Here is a 16,687-nt window from a genome sequence, read left to right as displayed (position 1 = left end):
CCTCGGGTCTCCTTTAACTCTCACAAGTCACTGTTCCAGTGACGCAAGGGGAAGCTGAGGCTCTGAGGTCTGAGGCGACATGAGCAGAAGGAGCCAACTTCCGTTCTGGGGCTGGCTGGCGGACCACAGAGCCCGCCCCTCTGTGAGCAGCAGGGCCCTCTGCAAGCATCCTCAGAAGAGAGGCAGCAAGTTCCTAGAGGGGCCCAGCCCAGAGGGCAGAATGCTGTGGTGTCATGAGTGTGTGGCCAGGAGAGGGGGCTGTGGGCCAGGCGGCTGACCTGTGAGCAGGCCAGCTGGGGACAACAGTTCCCTGGCCCATGGCTGGGAGACCTGCAGAGCTGGGAGGCCCCAGGACATACACGCATGCAGGCACCCGCTCACACACACCCGCCACTGGAGTCAGCATCGAAGCACGTATTCCACGTGGATGTCTTTAGGAATGGGGACACCTGGACCCAGGGGAGGTAGCTAGTTAAGATACTGACCTTTCAAAAATTGTATGTTAGGTAATTGGTAATTAAACTCTCATTGGTTTGAGCAGATTTCCAGTTGGGCTCCCTGGAAAACCCAAGAAATTAATCATATTACCTGCATATAAGGAACATTCTAGCTCTTTATTTCTAATGTGTCTTTTAAAAGTTTTCTTATCTTATGTTTTCTAAAAGGTACAAAACAAGGTTGAATAATAGCAGTTGTCCTTGGCTTGATCTTTATTTTAATGAGGAGGCCTCTAATGTTTTACTGTTAAGTCTGAAATAAGTCCTAAATTTCAAATAGATACTCTTCGTCCTGAAGTACACTCTATTCCTACATTAATTGCCGACAGTGTACACCAAGTATGGAGATTCAGTTTTATCCCAGGCTTTCGTGTATCTAGCAAAATCATCAAATTCCTTTTCTCCTTGGACCTATTAATGTGTTGACTTATTAGCTTTTCTGAGCTAAATTATCTTGTTCCTGTACTAAATCCCACTGGGTCAGGCTGGATTGTGCTTTGAAACGCTGCTGGGTTCGGTTTTGCGGCTATGTTGCTTGGGGTATTTTTCATCTAGAATTTATACGGACTTTTCTATTAGGGGAGATATTTTTCACATTTATAAATCATGGTTATGTGAACTTCACAAAATGAATAGGAGAGGTTTTTCAATATGAATTGGGTAGTTGAAATAGTTTAAATATCATATAAAATTATCTTATTCTCCAAGGCTTGAAATGATTCATTTTAGAAACTGGCTCAGCCAGAGCTTACTTTTATTTCTCCCTGAGGTTTAGTTGGCTGTCAACTTACTTAATTTGTACTATGGTTATTGGCCTTTTGGGGTTCTAAACATTTTTGGTCTGTTTTGGTTATTTATATTTTCTGAATAATACCCTAGTTTAAAATGCTTTCAGATCCTTTAGCACATATCTCCATCACCTATTCTTTTTAAAAAATTTTTTTTGGGGGGAGGTAATTAAGTTTACTTATTTATTTATTTTTGGAAGCGGTAACTGGGGATTGAACCCAGGACGTTGTGTATGCTAAGCATGCGCTCTGCCACTTGACCTATATGCTTCTCCCCTCCACCTGCTCTTTTAAAATCTCTTATCCACACCTGTGGTTAGGTTCCCTTTCTCATTCCTAATAGCTATATTTTTGCATTTCTCCCTCGCTCTCTCTTTATTCCTTTCTTCCCTCTCAGTCTCCCACCCTCCCTCTTTCCCTCTCTGCCAGCTTCCTTCCCTTCTTCCATCCTTTTTTTTTTAATCGGAGTTGCCAGAGGTTTATCTTTTTTTTTTGAGATTAATTTTTGCCTTTTGCCAGTGTAACCTAACAACAGTGACTTGCAAACTATTTTGACCTAAAAAATACATTTACATCACAATCCAACAAACACACACATATATATGTATATAACTGAAACTGTAGTTTTGCCAAAAATGTCTACTCTGAGTTTTCATGTTTTTAAGACTAAGAGGTTTAGCTTTTTAATTCGTGTTTTCAAAAGAAAATCAGCTCTCAAATATAACCAGCAAGTTCCACTCTCTGTCTTTCCTTAAATCAACTAATTTATCTTTTAGTAATTCCTTTCTTCAGTTTGCTTTGCTGTATGTCGTTTTGTTGAGAAGCTCTTTTTAGCTTTGGAGTCAAGTGCTTAGCTGGTTTTCATTTTTCCCTGTTTCTTTAAAATATATTGACATCTATGAATTTACTCTGAGTGCAGTTTTGGCCATATTGAATTTCATAAGGAGTTTTCTTATAATGGTTATTTTCCCAATGTCTCTGTAATTGGAGTTTTGATTGCTACTCAAATAGAAATATGTTTGGGGAAGTTTTTTACCAAGTGGGTGAATTTCAGTTCATTGCTTATTTATTAATATCCAGCTGGGTTTATTAATATCCAGACACATCATTCTGTCACCTGTACATTTCTTTTTTATTAATTGAAGTATAGTCAGTTTACAATGTTGTGTCAATTTGGGGCACAGCGTAATGTTTCAGTCATACATATACATACATATATTCGTTTTCATTTTCTTTTTCATTATAGGTTACTGTAAGATATTGAATATAGTTCCCTGTGCTATGCAGTAGAAACCACCTATACATTTCTGCTTGGGGACTCCATCAGGGTTTCATTGGTGATATGAGGTATGAACAATGTGGATGAGTACTCGAGGGTGGAGGAATATGCCTTGCTGTTTTTAAGGCTTGGTATTTCATGTATTTTTCTCTGTATGTTTCCATTCCCACATCTGGAGAGAATGCACTGCAATATTTTCATCTATTTGGGTCTCAACCACTTGTCAGGAATTGTAGAAAGTTCTCGTTTTCATTCTGCCTGTCTCTGGCCCGTGAAGAGGAGCTCCCTGCACTGTAGTTGGGCACAGGGCCCATTTCCTGGGCATGGACGGCGGGGCAGGCGTGTTCTTGGCAGTTTGCTTTTCACTTTCAGCCCTTGGCAGAAAGAACAGCCTGTAGGCAGGAGCCTGGGGCTGTTCCTGGCTCTGTCCTGCCAGACCATGTGGCCTCAGGCTGTCCTTAGCCTCCTGGGCTACCCCTGGACAGTGGATAGTAAGGCCTTGCAGGGCGCTGTGGGGATGTGTAGGATGGCCTGGTAGGTGGAAACCTGTGAATGTCACTCATTGGCACTGAGACTGCTGGGATGTTTCAGGGAGGGCCCTTGGGGCCACATGCACAGCTGGCCCTCGGACCCTGCCCTGACCCCTCACAGTGCTGCGCTCACTGGCCCCAGCCTGCACACTGCAAGCCAGTAGCTCCTTCTGGGCCAGGCTTTGTCCATCTCCCAGGGGCCCTGGCAGGCTCCCACCTGCCTTCACCTTGCACCTGCCCTCCCTTCTCCTGAGCCTGAGCTGATGGTCCTGAGTTTCATATCAGATCATGGTGGCTACACTCACTAGGGTTCAAATCCCAGCTCCCCTACTTTGGAACTGTAAGGCCCAGGACTGATGTCTTAAGCCCTTTGGCCCTTCTTCCTTGCCTGGAAAATGGGGTGATGGCTACCACGCCAGCAGCGTGTGCAGTGCAGTATGTGAAGAAGTGCACATTCTTGGGGAGGGAAGGATGGACGCAGCTGTGCTGCTGGTACTCCCGGGGACTGGCCCACCACCTGGTTACTAGCCCCCAGGGCCAGGGGACACAGGGCACGTGGCAGGAAAGCTGCTTGTGTACAGGGAGTGTGCACAGGGAGTGGAGATGTCAAGACACGTGTCCTGGTTCTGTTTCTGAGAGGCTGTGGCTGCTGGCAAGGCTGTGGCTGTCCGGACCCAGCAGGGAGCTGGGCGCCCCCTGCCCTCCTGCAGAGGCAGGCGCTCAGAAACCTCCAGCTCCTGCTGCGCAGCGGGATCCCAGGGGCGCAGCTCTGGGTGTCTGCCAGGAGGATGACAGTTCAGGCGAAGGAAATTGATTTTTATTTGTTTTTAAACACAAAGGAAAATCGTTGCTCAGCCTAATTAGATGCCATTTTAAAATAAAAGAACTGTACGTTCTTTTTCCCCTGTACCCTGGCCACCCGCCAGGCAGCGTTGGGGCAGAGTAGAGGCTGCCACTCACTCCTGGAAAGGCCTGAGCATGGCTTATACCCCTGCACCCCCCTTCCATCCCGAGGGGCCCAGCCTCAGCTCTGTTGTCTTGCTTGCTCACAGGCACACCCTGCCGCTCCTTGGGATCCTGCCTGGCTCTTGGAACCTGGGATCCTGCCGGGTGGGAGCTCTGGCGGCTGCCCCAGGTTCTGATTAGCAGACTCATTAGCGGCAGTCTTAAGTGGGTGCCGCATATAGGAAGGGGATCCCAGAGGCGAGATTCCAGTTGGGGTAGAGGCCTGTACCCTGCCCCCAGCTTGCCGCCTCTAAGTGGCACCTTGAGGGGATTCCCAGAAGTGACAGGACTGGCCCCAAGTTTATCTCAGTTTCCACACCCTCCTGTCTAAGGCTATGCCCAGCTCAACCTCCAGGAGTCTGAGAGTCACTGGCCTGTGTGCAGGAGCACATGGTGACCCCTGTGGAATCCGGGGCCAGAGGGGAAGGGAGGGGGGACAGGGAGGCACAGCGGGAGGGCCCCCCCGCAGCCCCTCCCTGTCTTGAGGGCCTGAGTGGGAGGCCAGTGTGCTAGCAGCCTGCCGCCCTTCGGGGAAAGGGCAGGGATTCTCTGAAATCCTACCTGCTCCTCCTGGGGCTTCTCAAGGCTCAATAATGGGATGGTTATTGGTGGACAATGACATTTTGTCCCTTGAGCAGCCACCAGAAGAAGCTGACTGGACAGAAAGCGAGACGAGAAGGAGGAAAAAACCCGGACTTGGCAGAATCTGTGTTTAGGAGTGTGAAGAGGAGAAGGCAAGATTCCTTTAGTCAATTCAAATAGGATTTGGTAATAGGAAGGGATTCAGAAGACAAAAAAAATGAATCATGCATCTGTAACAAAGCTTTAATTGTCAGCATCTCTCAGAGGCCAGGCCTTTGTGGAGAAGGCGCCCGAGGCGCTGCGTGGCTCTGGTTCCCATGGCAGCCGCCTCCTGGCTGGAGTCCGGCCTGTCCTCCCCCAGCCCCAGGACTGTCCTGGCCGGCCGGAGGGTACACGAAGGTAAATGTGCTCTTCCTGTGGGCATTTGTAAATATGATTTCTTGAAGCTTGGTTTGCGTGAAAATCACCCCTCACTCTCCCACTCCCAATGCCCACCAAGCTGGGAGGATGTGAGCTGCAGGGTGCTCCTGTGGTCCCACCTGCCAGGATGGGGCCAGCCAGCCATATCCTCCCAAGGACTTCCCTGAAGAAAGGCCACAGGGGGATAGGGGAGAGGCCTCTCCAGAGAGGTATGTCACCTCTGCCACTCCCCACTCTGGCTGGGGGCCAAGCAGCCACCCCTAAGGCAGAGCCAGCTCTGAGCGCCACATGCCAGGACAGCGATCTGCCTGCCTGGAAGGAGGAGGCAGCTTCTCTCCACTTTCTCCCTATCTGCAGCAGGGGCCCATCGGCCCCGTGCAGGGCAAGAGGAGGGGAGAGAGCCCAGAGGTGGGATCAGCACCAGTCTTGGTAATCTGTGTCCAGGAAGGCAGTGGGTAACCCAGAGGACAAGTGTCCCAAGTGCCTATCAGTGTCCTGCAGTCCTGATTTCATCGAAACCAGCAGGTGCTAGGTAGGTCCTGAGCTTGTAAGCCTCATGCCACACCCACTACCACGTGTGAGGCTGGTGCTGGAGATGCCAGTTGACATAGGAGGGCATGTGGCCTCACTCCCCCTGCTGGATCCCCAGCCCATGTTTGCAGCCAGACCCTGAGTAGCTTCAGCGTGTGGCCCCAGCAGATAGGACTAGGGCTCTCTGGAGCTTCAGAGAGACATATTTCAGCTCCAAGTTAGGAAGATCTGAAGGCTGGGGCTGGGGAAGGGAAAGAGCCGCCCCCAGGAGGGAGCTTTCTGCCATAGGAGTGTCTGAGCTCAGGCTGCTCTCCTGACCCTTATCTCCTCTTCTTCCTCTTCTAGAGCACTGATCTCCTAACTCATATTATCTCCTCCTTAACTGTGTGGTCATCATGCAAGCCAGCCACAGCCTGCTCCAGGGGGCTCCATGGGGACAGAGAGCCCTGTTCCCTTCACTGGTAGATCTCCAGTGTCTAGTCGGGTCCTTGGTAACATTTGTGAATGAATGAATGGTCAGTGGGTTGGTCGAGGAGTTCGGGCTCCATGGAACACCACACCTCCTACCCGGCCCCAGCGGACATGATATCAGAGAACCAGACAGTTAGCCCTAGAAGGGTGTTTGGGTGCAGGAGGCTCAGCCTCTGTCCCCCAAAGTCCCCGGTAGAGCTGGGCTCGAGTGTTGCTGGCCCTGGTCCAGGTAGCCAGCTTGGGTCTCTCCCTAACTGTGGCCTCTGAGTGCTCATGGGGCTCCTGCCCTGCTCCCAGCCAGGCTGGATTATCCTGGAACTGGAATGAAACCAGAGACAGCCCCATGAATGCACTCGTTCTGAAACCACTGCCAAAGGCTGCCCTCTTGGGTAAGCGGCCCACCGCGGTGGGGGCCAGAGCTGGCACCCAGTTCCCCCCCGGGAGCACTTTCCCTCTCTCTCCTCCAGCCAACTGAGGGGAGACTGGCAAGATGTGTAATTTTCAGTTGCTAATTGTGATGCCCTGCAGCTTGCTGAGCTAAAAATAGTCCCCGTTTTGTTGAGTAGGTTAAAAAATAGAAGCCCATGTGCTGCCTCCGAAAGTAGCACCCCTTGCAAAGCCTGGCAGAGGCAGGGGGCTGAGTGGAGCCCCTCCTCCACCTCCCAGCAGGTCCCTGGGGACTCATGCAAGATGGACCCTCAGGGTCATTTTTGTCCCAGTTTTCCAGGAAGCTGGGATGCTTAACTTGGCACCCATGGATGAGCTTTTGGGAGCCTGTCGATCCCTGGAATCATATGCAGAGCGCCGTGGGAAGATGCACTTATCCGTGTGTCCAGGGCAAGGGCCTCAGCCTTCAGCTGATGCTCAGAGGTTTATGCCCTGGCCAGGCACAATGATGAGGAGAAATGACAGTCCTTAGAAGGAGCAGGGCAGTGGGGGGACCTACTCACTGCTGCCTGCCTGGGCAACCTTGTGCAAGTCCTGTGAATGTGGCGTCCTCATCTGCACACAGCGCCCCATGGGTTGGGGGGATTGCATTAAGTGAGATGAGATACATCGTGCCCAGCAGGCGGCTGGGCTCCCAACTCCTGATGATGAACATTTAAAGTACGGAAGGTTGTCCCCACTCTCAGCTGGGGTAGAGCTGGCTGTGCCTGAGGCCAGTTATCTGAGGGCAGAGCTGGTGTTGGGAGCAGGTTCCTGGGCATCAGTGGCCAGGAGGCCTGAGGACCCCAAAGAGCCCAGAGGTGGGGACCCTCCCACGTGGCTCCCAAAGGATGAGGTCCCTTCCTGCCCTCCCCTCCCACCCCATCTTCCTGCCCAGAGCTGGGGACTGTAAAGCATTATGGGATGAGGCATCCAACTGGAGGCCCACAGCCCTGCTCCCAGGCAGGGACACTCACCCTCAAGGGCTGGGAGGCAAGAGATGAGGCAGGAGTGGACCCTGGGCACAGGAACACCTCCAGGAAGGTGTCAGGGCTGCCCGTGAGCGCAGACAGCCCTGCACACGGATGCTGCAGTAATTGACTGTTTCTCTAGAGTCAGTGTCTCCTACATTCCTTACTCAAGTATGTTTAAGTAAATTATTGTGACAGCTTCAGCTGTGGGAGTCTTTTACGAGACCATTGGGCAGTGTCAGGCCTCCCCCGGGCCTTGTTGGGCCTCTCTGTACAGGAAGCAGAAAAACCACTTGGGAAGGGCCTTTCCCCAGGCCCGGACAAGTGTGCAAGCATAGGATGGAAGGTACGTGAAGGTGGATTGATGTGGGTATCTGGGTGCACACAGCAGCTCTGGCCGTCACAGTGAGGCCGGCAGCTCCAGGGGCCAGGGGTCAGGGGCTCCTGTGTGATGGGAGTGGGGCCATCTTGGGCACAGCTGGAGTTTGTGAGTGGGAGGACTGTGCCCCCAGGTCACAAAAGCTGTACACGTGTGTGCGTGCCCGGCTGCCCCTCCCAGCGCAAGTCCGGCTTCTGTCCGCGCGTGGCCAGAAGCCGATACCCTCCTCCTGATTTTGCTGCCTGATGGGGGGCCGTGGACTCCCCTTTGCTAGGGCCACATTAGAAAGCCCTGTAACAGTGAGTGGCACCCAAATTTCTAGCTTAAAATCTGTTGAAGAGGCCACAAAAAGGGAATTTCATTCAGAATCTTCTGCGGAAAGTTCCTAAAAACGCTCTTTTCCCACCTGTCCCAGCATCTCTCAAAGCACTGGGGCTGCCTAAGATCTCTTCTTACTCTCTTAGACCCTGGCTGCCCCCTTCTGTCTCCCAGGCCCTCAGTCCAGGCTTCCATGCCCTCAGTGCTTTGGTGGGTGTGTTCCTTAGAAAGTGTGCATACGTGTGTGTTGAGTGGGGGGAGGGGGCAGCTGCACATACTCTGAAGCTTAAGTTTTTGTCTGAGCCCCTAAAAGAGGCCTCCGAGCTGAGTTGTGTTGATGGAGAGCGCCAGGTTTTAGCCCTGGAAGGGTCCCAGCATGGGGACCACATTCCAGCAGCCCTCAGCCCAGCTGAGCAGAGCCCAGAGAATGGCGTTTACTTTCTCACACTTGGTGTGTGAGCACTTGTTCTGGGCTGAAGCCATGCCCCGTGCATTCTCCCTTCCTGCACCCCCAACCCACGCCACACAGTTTGGGGACCAGTGTCCTGTTTGACAAACTCAGGGCAGGGGGGCTCACACAGATGGAGTAACTTGTCCCAAACCAGCAGCTGGAGGGAGGCCTGGGCCCAGGTCTGGGTGTGTCGGGCGCCTGACCCCGGGCCCTTGGGGGCAGCTGTGCCTAGTTAGATGGGGAAGGCCTGGGCAGACAAGGACGGGCTGCCCTCCTCTGAGCCCAGCTTCCCTAGAGATCAGAGGCTGAGGTGAGCTGACGTGTGAACACTTCACGGGGGAGCTGGTCCCGAGGAAGCAGGGAAGGAAAGTGAATAAATACAGGGCACGAGTTCTGACATGGGTCAGTCTTAGCAGACGTCTTTGGAGAGGCCCTGTGAAGCTTGTGGCCATCTGGGGTGAGGAAGGAGAATTTACCTGGTGGCCCCTGTGTCTTCATCGGTCCAAGTTTGCTCTAGGGTGTTTCCTGGCCCTGCACCCGGGCTGAATGGATCCACAGGGTCTCACACCTGAGCGAGAACCCACAGCAAGGGCAGGGGGCCGGTGGCCTGCTGATGGCTGTGAGGCTGTGTTGCTGGGCTGCTGGTGTGCCGTCAAGGCGCAGGTGCGGGTGGCCCATAACGGCACTGGTAGGGCTCCTAGCGACACATTTTCTCATCTAAGCTTCACCATGACCTGGAGGGAGGGAGGCAAGAAACTACACTCAACTTACAGCTGAGAACCCTGAGGCTCAGAGCACTCAGAGGCTTCTGCACCATCATCATCAGACAGCGTCTCCTGACTCCATTCTGGATTCTCACCAGGTCCCAGACTCAGGCCAGAAACTACAGGAAAGGACTTGGGCAGCTGTGCATGCGAAGGTCACGGGCGGGGCTACAGACAGGAAGCGTTAAAGGAATGGAGTTTTGGAGGCTGGGAGCTGGGCTAGACCATGGCGTAAGGGTAGCTGCAGGACTGCGCGGTGGCCACGTCTCGCTCTGGGGAACAGCAGGAGATGGAGCACCTCCACGGAGCCTGGGGGACCCGGACAGCCTGTGGTCGGGCAGAGTGGTGGGGGGGCCCTAGGAGGGGGCGGAAAGAGGGAGAGGGCAACTTACACCCCCTTGCTTGGCCCACCTGGCCTACTGCTGGACACTGTTGGTGGCAGCTTAGCCAAGCAGGTAGCAAAGGGTCCCACGGGCTCAGCCTTTGCCCAGTCTCCTCTGCCCGCTCCCAGCCCACCCTGGTCCCCACAGTGCAGTTCTGTCTGTGCAGGGGCAACAGGTGTGGCCTTCTCACTTGGCATCCTGGCACCTTTGAGGCTTGGCCAGGAGGACTCTGGGCCCAGATGCAGGGAGGACCCTCTTCCTCCATGGTGCCCCCAGAAAGCCAAGGAAACCCAGGTAGAGACGGACAAATGCTGACACATGGCAGCTGCCTCTGAACTCAGAGCCAGCTCTCTCTGGAGCTGGCAGGAGGGCCCACTCACCCCTGCGCCTGGGCACCTAGGCACCTGGGCCTGTCTTCATGCCCACCTGGGCTGCGCAGAAGTGGGAAGTTCATGGGGCCCGGCTTCTAGAGCCGATGAGTCACTTGCACCTGGCTGTGAGCCCATTGCATCTAAGTTGCTTGCCTTCCTGCCTGAACAGGGGAGGAGCTGTAAGGAGTCAGAGTAGGCAGGCTGGGTGCAAATGCATCCCTTGCTCCCCGCAAAAGGGCCGCTGACTTGTCCAGACCAGTACCAGCTGACTTGGGACAGAGGTGCAGGTCCCCAGGGCCTCCATCCATGGGCCCACCCCACCCGCCTCGTCCCTCTACCCTCAGGCTGGCTTCTGGAGGCTTCCAGAGCTCTCCACCGAGTGTCCGTCTGAGTCTGCAGCCTTGAAACAGGTCTGAATGTAGCCAGAAGCAGCGGGGCCAGAGAGAGGCTCCTTGTGCTTTCTGCTCCCATTTTCACCTCGAAAGCCTGGAAAAACCTCCGGTGCCTGGGCTGTGCCCCCAGCCAGTTAGATCAGAATTGTTGGAGTGGGAGCCGGGTGAAGTGGTTTGTTTAAACTCCCCAGGTGACTCTCTTGTGCAACTGCACCTGAGAGATACTGACCTAGGTGCCTAGAAGCTGCTCTCCTCACCTGGAAGCTCAGAGGACAAGCACGTTCAGAGAAAGTGTAGGCAAGTCCCCTCTGGGGGTGGCTGGAACTTGAGGCCCTGCATTTTAGCGATTGACCAGGTGATGGCGCTGCTGGTCAGGCCACACAGAGCAGCGAAGCTTTATAAAGGAGAGGATCTAAAACTCCAGAGAACGGTGAGTTCTGACTCAGGGCAAGGTGTGCTGCGACTGCCGACAGGCCCCCAGGGGTGCTAATGTTGCGGCGCTGGTGCCGAACTTGCTTCAGAGCACCCATGTGGGGTCAGTCCCCTGGGGCCCCTGGGGGTCTGTGTCTGCAATGGCCCGTGTGGGGCGCTGAGCAGGCACGTCTGTAAGTCAGCTCCTCGGGCAGGAGGTGCTTTCCCAGGTGGGCTCATTCAACCCTCCCAGCAAATCTTGGAAGTAGCGCTCCACGTGCCCATTTTACAGATGAGGAAATTAAGACTCCAAGGGGTTGAGGATCCTGATAAAGCCAGAACAAGTGGCCAAGCCAGGCTCAGACTCGGGCCTCCCTGACTGCCTGACCCTGCTGTGATCTCCCCAGTCTTGCACTTTCTTCTTTGTCTTCTTCCAACATCTCCATGCCTTCATTATCGTCATCCACCTCAAAGTTTAACATAAGACTTGTCAGTGGAGGCTCCAAAGCTCTCATTGCATCCCCTTGCTCTGATTATCCGCTGTGTGACCTGGGGCAGTTACTTGGCCTCTCTGTGCCTTGGCCTCACCTGCAGCGTGCATAGAATAAGGGTTTCTCTCATGGAGTCTTTGTGAGGATTAGTGAGATGATTCAGCTCTAGCGTTTGTGTTGATGGCACTATGCAGCACTCGGAGTCCTAGCTAGTGCATTTCTGATTGCGATTGCTCCTGCTGTGTGTTCCCTCCCAAGGTGGGAGCCCAGGTTTCCTGGATGCTGTGCTCTGAGTGGCCCTTCCCGGAGAACGGGACCAGCTGGGGGCGATGGACACACAGGTGTGTGACCAGAAGCCTCAGTTTCTGCTCTTGCTGGGACGGGAGAGGAAGACACTATGTCAAGAGCAGAAGATTGACACAATATTGTAAACTGACTATACTTCAATAAAAAATATATATATACAAAAAAAGGAGGGGGTGTGCAAAAGAAACCACAGGGCTTGGTGGGGCGGTGGACAGAGATGCCAAGTAGCGGTACAGCCGGGGGAGTCCTGCCATCATCCCCATTTGACAGCTGGGGAAATCAAGGCTGGTTAGACTTGTCTAGGAACAAGGAGCTGGCTCATTGCAGAGCTGGGATTCGAATCCAAGGGTGCTCTAAATTCCTGCCCAAGAGGACCCACTGGGGGAATGTGCCTTCTCCCGTTTGACACTGAGCCTGGAGACCCTCCCCAAGGTGCTCATTGTGGGGAGGGGTGGTGGGCTCTGCGAGTGACTGAGTGGGTAAGGAAGGGGCTCTAGGAGTTCCCCGGGACTTCCTCAGTGGCTTAGCATACAGAGGAGCGGGGAGAGACCGGTCAGGGAGGCCCGGCCTGAGGCAGGGTCCCAGAGTCGGGGAGAGGCAGGGGTGGCCCTGCACAGCCTTTGTGGGCTCTGCCCATTCCCTGAGGGGGTTTTGGGCCTCTGCCTCGAAGCCCACCCTCACAGGTGACCCGCTCACTGGTGGCCATGCTTTTGTCCATAGGCCCAAGCCCTGGGGCTTCAGTCTCCATAGCATACTTTTATGAAAAGTGCTGATTTCATAACTCAGCTTCTTTGCACTAAAAGACAAAACTTATTTTAAAGATGACAAAATAGATGTGCCATTTAGAAAAGTTACTGAAACAGTTGACAAATGTGTAGAACAGAAAGTGGAAGTCTCCTCCCCTCCTCCACCCCCTTACAGTGAACTCTGTAATTAGTGTGGCCACGGGTGGCCAGGTGTTTTCTGTGCATTTATGTACAAGTCGTGTACACATCTGTTGATGTCATTTGAAAGTGACCAGTATGAGATCTTGTCCAGCTGGGGACTCCAGTTGTGGGGCCCTTGGCCCAGCTGCTGTTAGAGGGCTCACTGCCCCAAGCTGAAGGGAGGGTCCTCACCTGGCTGCTCCCTCCCATGGCCTCCTGGGCTGTGCATGGGCAGGGTGTTGGTGCCACACAAGAGTCGGGGACCTTGAGGGAGGAGCAGTGTGATGTGTCCTGAGCTGACCAGGGTCAGGTGTAATGAGTCCCAGTGGCTGCCCAAGATGGATGGACTGGGACCCCACCCTCTGGGCAGGTGACTCCACCCTAAGCGTCTGCCCTTCACCTGTCGTTGGAGGCAGAGCGTGCTGAGGCTCCCCAGGGAGCTGTAGACTGGGACCCAGCATAGAACTCGGCCCCCTGGCCTCCTGCTGGGCTTGCTGTTCCCTTCATGGGCTGCAGAGCTGGGGGGCTGCATCCCTAGGCTGGCTTCCGGTCTCCCCAGCCCCGGAGCAAGTGTTCCTGCAGGTGGCCTTGCCCTGTGGGGGACCCGGCAGGGGCTGTGAGCTAGTGGGGTGTTAGTGTGCTCCCCGCTGCAGCACCTCCCGACCAGAGCAGTGGGAGAGGCCAGTGGCTCCAAAAATGCCAACTCTGATGACCAAGAGACTTGGGGTCGGGAGGTCCAGCTGACCGAGTTTACCACCCTCAGGTCACCTTTGGAACTCAGAACTGTGTGATCTTGCAGAAGTCGCCCCACATCACATGACCTCAGCTGAGCGCTGGGGTCCGGGACCTCTCGGGAACCAGTGACGGCCCAGCAGAGCAGTGGCCAGTGCCGAGTGCCTGGGAGCCCACCTTTGTTATTTCATCCCACAGATGGTCACTGAGCACTGGTGTGGGCCGGGCTCCAGCTCAGCGAGAAGACATGAAGGCAGGTGATCAGCCACTTCTGGTCTTGCGGGTCAGCAGCCTAGGCGTTAACCCAGGGAGGCTTCCTCGAGGCGGTGACGCCTGGGCTGGGCTTGGAAGCCCTAGGGTTTCCTCGGTTGAATTCCTGCTTGTTGAGCCTCCATTTCACCATCTGAAAAATCAAGGTTTTGCTCAAGTCAGTGGTTCTTCGACTTGAGCAGCATCAGAGGGGCCCCCCAAGTTTCTGAGGCCTGAGAATGTGCATTCTCACATGTGTTGAGGGGATTGTTCTGAGTCTGAACCTCCATCCTAGAGTGAGGGCAGTGTGGAGCCTGGGGGCCACAGACATTGTCCCCAGGGCTTTGTCCTTCCTTTGAGCTCCTACCCTTCTTGCAAAGAATTTTCTGAGAATTCTAAGGTGACCTTCAGGTGTTTGGCAGAGAAGCCAGAGTCGTTTGGTCCTGGTGCCCTTTTTCCCCGGTGTGAGGCTCAGTTGATGCTCTGTCGGGTGGGAGTTGGCTCTGCTTGTGAGCCCCGGGGGGCAGCAGCCCAGGGCCCCTCAATAATCATGGCTACTCTTTGCTCAGTCTGCACAGTGGGGAAACCGGGGCTGGAATGGTTCAGAGGCTGGCCCTGGTCCGGGTGAGAGCAGGCAGGGCCGGAGGAATCGTCATCACGGGTAAGGTCAGCACTGAGGGCCGCGGAGCCTGGGGAGGGCGTGTGTTCTTTCCACTCCCCTAGACAGGGGGAGGCGGCGTGGCTGCAGCGGAGAGGTAGCTGTGGGGTGGTGGCACCTGCTTGCCAGTGACCAGAGAGCGTGAACCTGGCCAGGGGCCCTGCCCAGGCAGGAAGGGCCAGCTCCTCCACTCTGACTTCAGCCTGCCTGCCCTCCAAGGTGGGACTAGCCAAGTGAGCGGACCAGGCCACCCTGGCCAGCAAGAGGGAGAGTGCACCCATGGGCGCTCTTGTGGGAGGCCCCAGCTGGCAAGTGTGCATCACCCTGACCCTACAGAGCCCCTCTAGACACAACTAGCTGCCTTGGGCGGTGAGGAAACTGAGGCTCAGGCCTTATGAGAGCTTCCAGCCGAGCCCTCAGCCCCATCACAGTAAGGCCTCAGGCTGCTGCCCAGCGTCTGCATGTAACAGGCACTTCAAATCCCGTGCATCCAAAGCAAGTTCCAGGTCTTTCCCCAAACCCCAGCCCCAAAGCCCTTCCCCATGCTGGTCAATTGCTCAGACTGAAAACCCTTCCTCACAGCGTCCAGAGTTGACCCTGCTTCCCTCCTACTCTGCTGTCACCTGACCCAAGCAGTCTCTCGCAGGATGCTGCTATGGCAAAACCCACCAATTGGTTTTCAGGCTTCTCCCTTTCAGAGTCTGCACACGGTGGCCAGAGAGACCTTCACCCTGAGTCAGGTCACTCCTGGGCTCAGGGCCCCCACGCCTCGTCTCATGTGCTGCACCTGGGGCCCCTAGATGTGCACCATCTGGCCTGTCACTCCTCAGACCACTCTCTTGCTGCCCTCTTCCCGTACACTGGCCTCAGGACCTTGGTACCTGCTGTCCCTTATGCCTAGAGCATCCCTCTTTTATCCCAGGAAGCTGCACAGCTGATACCATCAGTCTGCCTCAGTGCAGCCTCCCCGAGGCTGCCTTGACCCCCCGCCCCACCCCCCAGGTGTTCTCCTGGTAGTGGTTTTACTCCAGTTCCACTGGGATGGAACCCCAGGAGGCAGGGCTTTCTGTGTCCAGGTCCCTGGAGTGAGGCTGGTATGCACAGAGCAGGTGCTGAAGAAACATTTATCAGACATACTTATCAGCAGCTTCAGGGCCACCAAGGAGCCTGGCTGCTAACCTGAGCTGACGTCTGGTGACCCCGCTCCCGGCCCTGCTGGGCTCCCACTATGCACCCGCATGCAGGCTGCAGGCGGCCTGGGAGGAGGGCCTGGCAGAAGTGCCTTTGATGCCTCACAGCCTCATTCTTTCCTCCCAGGAAACTATGCCCCAGACATCCGTGGTCTTCTCCAGCATACTCGGGCCCAGCTGTAGTGGACAGGTGCAGCCCGGCATGGGGGAGCGAGGTGCTGGGGCCGGCGGCTCCGGGGACCTCATCTTCCAAGACGGGCGCCTCATCTCCGGGTCCCTGGAGGCCTTGATGGAGCACCTGGTCCCCACAGTGGACTATTACCCTGATGTGAGTACCTGGTGACTGGTGGGGATGACCTCGGCTCCAGGGGAGGCTGCTTCTGGGATGGGGAGGGAGGCCTGGCCAGAGCTGGATGGAGCAGCAGGGAGGGGCAGGGCAGCAGGGACCCCCAGCCTCACCTCCTGTGCTTCCCTCGCCTCCTGCTCCCTCCCCGACCCCCAGCCTAGGCGGGGTGGAGGGGGGGAACCTGCAGTGACTTCGCTGCTGTCCCAGGCGGGTGGGAGATGGTCCTGGGGGAGGAAGAGGAGTCTAACGGGCGAGGCCAGTGCCTCCAGGTCCTGGTGAGCGTCTACGCAGCCACATGTCCACCTCTGAGCTGGGAAGTCTGTGCGTGAACCGCCATAGTTCTGAATGAAGGGGGCCCAGCCCCTCACCCACCGGCATGCAGACCCCAGGGCACGTGCCTGTGAGGGCAGGACTGGCCTTCACCAACAACCCAGATCCTCTCTTCACCTCAAGATGACTCTGGCACATTCTTGGAACAGTGAGAGACAGTTCCCTTGTCACGTGAGGCTTCCCTTCTATGTCCAGTAGATGGCATCTCTTAGCCGTGGGGTTGATGCCTGCTCCCTTTTGAGAGCTAAGTTGCCCCTTGGGGGGCCCCCTCCCCCTGAGGGCAGAGCCCAGCTCCTGACAGACAGGGCTGCAAGGGAGGGCGGGGAGGAATTGCCCCCTCCGCCCTCAAGCTTCCATCTGATGGCACTGGAGTCAGCCAGGCTTCTTTCTGGGGGTTCCTGGCCCACCTTGACACGTCAGGCCGCCTCCTTCCCTCCTGGGGCTCTGTCCACTCCTCTGTCTTTCCACCTACCCCATAAATCCTCTCAGG

General features: G+C 55.2%; 1 protein-coding gene across 6 annotated transcripts in view; it reads left to right on the top strand.

Annotated features, from left to right (window-relative positions):
• Positions 1–16,687, top strand: part of RASGEF1A (RasGEF domain family member 1A) — an 88,068-nt gene that overhangs the window by 60,081 nt on the left and 11,300 nt on the right. For 5 of the 6 annotated variants that reach the window (XM_072971092.1, XM_072971096.1, XM_072971094.1 and 2 more), the window contains one exon: positions 15,649–15,849. In XM_072971092.1, the coding sequence (XP_072827193.1) occupies positions 15,655–15,849 (195 nt within the window). In that variant the 5' untranslated portion in view covers positions 15,649–15,654. Of the gene's footprint in view, positions 1–2,531; positions 2,633–15,648; positions 15,850–16,687 lie in introns of all 6 variants that reach the window. The other variant, XM_072971093.1, reaches the window with a different exon arrangement.

This window comes from Vicugna pacos, chromosome 11 (assembly GCF_048564905.1).
Source record: "Vicugna pacos chromosome 11, VicPac4, whole genome shotgun sequence".
Lineage (NCBI taxonomy): Eukaryota > Metazoa > Chordata > Mammalia > Artiodactyla > Camelidae > Vicugna > Vicugna pacos.
Note: the sequence above shows the minus strand (reverse complement) of the source record. Positions and strands in the feature narration are given on the sequence as shown.